General features: G+C 60.1%; 2 protein-coding genes across 2 annotated transcripts; one reads left to right on the top strand and one right to left on the bottom strand.

Moving 5' to 3' along the window:
- The first annotated feature begins 793 nt into the window (after nucleotides 1–793).
- On the top strand, nucleotides 794–2,298 carry LOC103628616 (UDP-glycosyltransferase 73D1). Its single transcript, XM_008648786.3, is given in 2 exon segments — nucleotides 794–1,326; nucleotides 1,328–2,298. Coding segments are annotated over 2 exon segments (1,434 nt in total). The 3' UTR covers nucleotides 2,229–2,298.
- Nucleotides 2,299–2,323: 25 nt separating this feature from the next.
- LOC103628614 (UDP-glycosyltransferase 73C6) lies at nucleotides 2,324–3,755 on the bottom strand. Its single transcript, XM_008648784.2, is given in 2 exon segments — nucleotides 2,324–3,476; nucleotides 3,478–3,755. Coding segments are annotated over 2 exon segments (1,428 nt in total). The 5' UTR covers nucleotides 3,753–3,755.
- Nucleotides 3,756–3,987: the final 232 nt, after the last annotated feature.

Raw genomic sequence — 3,987 nt, 5'->3', positions numbered from 1 at the left:
CCCGAGACGCCTCTATACGATGTAGAGTCAGAGAAGGGTGAAGATTAGAGAGAGAAAGCTACATTACCGTCTACTCCTAGGAAAAAAAGGTAAAGAACGAAAGATAAATTGATTGTTGATTCGATTATTTGTTATTCAATCGGTCGTACCCTTCAAATATATAAGGGGGATGTCTAGACCCGTTCCTAAGCATTCTCCAACATCTCTCGCAAGATTAGAGGGATAAACATGCGAGGATATATGAGTTTAATCGGCTGATCTAATCCTATCGCGGACCGTCCGCGCCTATGACTGGACTATCCGCAGGCCATACCATTGGAGCCTCAATGCCGGACCGTCCAACCATACTCAGTGTTTCAAATAGTGCTCAACACATATCTTTTTTTTGTTCAGTTTCATAAGCCTACTAGAAGCACCTCTATAATATATGTCGTCCTTGGACAAAAGGTAAGTTGAATTCCATCTGGAAGGAGCATCTAGTGAGAGTGGCTGCGTTCAATCCACACTCCTCTACGTTAGAATACTACCTTTGTTCTTAAATATTTATCGTCTGTTAATTTATTTTTGCACTAAATTGCGACAAAAACCGAGAGAGTATGTCTCAAGCCTTCAGTCCCAATCACTGTCCGCATCTCTGCGGGACTAATCGACGACGATTAGCAGTCGTCAACATTGCCCATCCAACCTCGCCGTCACAAACTCACAACCCCCATGTCGTCGGCTCCAAAGCAAGACCCTGTTCAGCCACACGCTCTGTCTTGGTCGGTCTAGGTGTCGTCCGCACGGATTCGCGATGCCGCACTTTGTGCTGGTGCCTATGCTGGCCACGGGCCACGCTGGTCTGATGCTCGACATGGCCCGCGCTCTGGCAGGCCGAGGAGCGCTGGTCACGTTCGTCACCACGCCGTTGAACCTGCTCTGCCTCGGCCGTGCCCCCGTTGATGGCGCGCTCCCCATCCACTTCCTCCCGCTCCTCTTCCCATGCGCTGAGGCCGGTCTACCCGAGGGCTGCGAGAGTGCCGACGCGCTCCCGGGCATTGACTTCCTCAGAAACTTCCACGACTTGTGCGCCATGCTCCGCGCGCCACTCGTTGCGGACCTTAGGGAGGCCGACACCCTGGCGAGCGGCCTCGATTCCGATACCTGCCACCCATGGACTGGAGCGGTGGCGCGGGAGCTTGGCATGCCGCGGCTCGCGTTGGAGACCTTCTGCGCTTTCTCCTCATTCTACATGCGCTAGATGAGCATCCACAGCGTCTCCGAGGGAATCAGTGACCACAAGCGCCCTGTGCGCATCCCTGGCTTCCCCATACACGTCGAGATGTCAGGCGCGGTCGCCGGAAAACTTCTCAGGTTTCGGCAAGGTGTTCGCCGATGAGGTCATGGCTGAAAACACGAGAGCCGATGGCCTGGTTGTCAATAGCTTCGCAGAGCTCGAGCCCCTCTTCGTTGATGCCTATGAGGCGGCGCTCGGCAAGAAGATATGGGTCGTGGGGCCTCTCTTCCTCCAGCACAACATCAACATGCCGTTGTCCACGACGTCTGGCTCTGATGACGCGATCGCCGTCCACTGCGGGAGCTAGCTTGAGCAAAAGAAGCCCCGGTCCATGGGGCTTGTGAGCTTCGGCAGCCTGGCCCGTTCGTCGCAGCCGCAGCTCGTGGAGATCGCCCACGGGCTGGAGGCGAGCAACCGCCCGTTCATCTGGGTTGTGAAGCCCGCCAGCCTCGCCGAGTTCGAGCGGTGGCTGTCCGACGACGGCTTTGAGCGCCACGTTGGGGATAGGGGGCTCGTGGTCACGGGCTGGGCGCCGCAGAAGGCAATCCTGTCGCACCCGGCCACGGGCGCCTTCGTGATGCACTGCGGCTGGAACTCCGTGCTGGAGTGCGTCGCGGCGGGGCTACCGATGACAACGTGGCCGCACTTTGGGGATCAGTTCATGAACGAGAAGCTCGTGGTGGACGTGCTGCGGGTGGGGGTGCTCGTTGGCGTGAAAGACGTGACACAGTGGGGTGTGGAGATGGAGGGCATGGTGGCGACATGGGAGGATGTAGAGAGGGCCTTGGAGGCAGTGATGGACGGCAGGGTGGGGGGGGGGGGGGCAGCGCGGCAGGCGTGGGCTACCGAGCTTGGCAGGAAAGCGCGGGACGCCGTGGCGCGTGTCGGCTCGTCGGATCGGAACACGACACTTCTGGTGGACTTCGTTGAGCAGATGAAGGCCACCGTGTGACTATGTGAGGAGGATAAGAATATTTGAAATAATACATAATGTTTTTATCAATTGGGTAATACAGTTATTAATGTGGTACTCGTGTTAGTGCACATTTATCTACGGTCACTCGGCTTCTTTTCAATCCATGGATTTCTAGTGCTGGCTCGCTGCTGGACGTGTTGTATGAGCAGCGCCACGTTCCGGAATGACGAGCCACCGTGTACCACGGCTTCCTGAGCTTTCCTACCGAGCTCGGCGGCCCTTGCCCGGCGCGCGGAGCCCTCCTCCCCGCAGTCCATCACCGCAGCCACCGCCCTCTCCACGTCCTGCCTCGTCGCCAGCACACCCTCCGCCTCCATGCCCCACTGCGCGGCACCCTTGATGCCGACCCGCAGCACATCCACCACGAGCTTCTCGTTCATGAACTGCTCGGCGAAGTGCGGGCATGACACCATCGGCAGGCCCGCCGCGACGCACTCGAGCACGGAGTTCCAACCGCAGTGCGTCACGAAGGCTCCCATCGCCGGGTTCAACAGGATCACCTTCTGCGGTGCCCAGTCCCTGATCACCAGGCCCGTCTCCCCGACGCGGGACTCGAAGCCGTCCTCGGACAGCCACCACTCGAACTCGGCGAGGTTGCGCGGCTTGACAACCCAGATGAACGGGCGCTTGGTTGCCTCGAGGCCGTGCCCGATTTCGACGAGCTGCGGCAGCGACGAGCGCACCAGGCTACCGATGCTCACGAACACCGCGGTTCGAGGCTTCTTGGACTCGAGCCAACTCACGCACCGGACGGCGTTGGCGTCCTCTGCTGTCGCCGCCAGCGGCATGGTGGGGGCCAGGAAGAGAGGCCCGAAGGTCCATACCTTCTTGCCGAGGGCCGCCTCATAGGCATCAACAAACATGGGCTCCATCTCCGTGAAGCTGTTCACCACCAGGCCATCGGCTCTCGCGCTCTCGGCCATGATCTCCTCGCCGAACTCCTTCATGCCGGGACCCGTGAAGTTTCCGGGCGACCGCGCCCTCGATATCTCGACGTCGATGGGGAAAGCAGGGACGCGCGCGGGGCGCGTGTCGTCGTCGACGACGCCCTCGAAGATCCTGTGGAGATTCATCTGGCACATGCACAAGGAGGAGAAGGCGCAGAACCCGTCGAACAAGAAGCACGACACACCGAGCTCCCTTGCCACCCCGCCGGTCCACGGGTGGCAGGCGTCAGAGACGATGCAGCTCGGCGGCAGGGCATCGCCCTCCCTGTCCCTGAGGGCGGAGCATGGCGCAGGCATCGTTGAAGTTGCAGAGGAGGCCGAGGCCTGGGAGCGCGTCGAGGCTCTCGCAGCCCTCGGGGAGGCCTGCCTCGGCGCAGGGGAAGCGGAGCGGCAGGAAGCGGATGGGGAGCGCGCCGTCGCTAGGGGCGCGGCCGAGGCGGGGCAGGTTGAGGGGCGTTGTGACGAATGTGACAAGCGCGCCTCACCCGGAGAGGGTGCGGGCCATGTCAAGCATCGGGCCGGCGTGGCCCGCGGCCATCATCGGGACCAGCATGAAGTGCGGCGCCGAGTCAGTGCCAGGCATGGCGGCCACACTTCCCGCCGACATGGCACTGGCAGACGAGACGACCGGCCCGGGCGAGTACTTGACAGAGCGTAGGAATCGTTCTCGATTTGGAACTTTTGTCACTGTGTGCATAGAGGCTAGAGGATGGCTGCTTCTGTTGGTGTGCAAGCTCGAGTGCTCCTAAATGGTCGTCGTATCGTATTAGCTGATACGACATCGACCC

The sequence above is a fragment of the Zea mays genome, chromosome 5 (genome assembly GCF_902167145.1).
Source record: "Zea mays cultivar B73 chromosome 5, Zm-B73-REFERENCE-NAM-5.0, whole genome shotgun sequence".
In the NCBI taxonomy this organism is placed as follows: Eukaryota; Viridiplantae; Streptophyta; class Magnoliopsida; order Poales; family Poaceae; genus Zea; species Zea mays.
The sequence above is the reverse complement of the archived record's forward strand: the minus strand, read 5'-3'. Positions and strand labels throughout refer to the sequence as shown.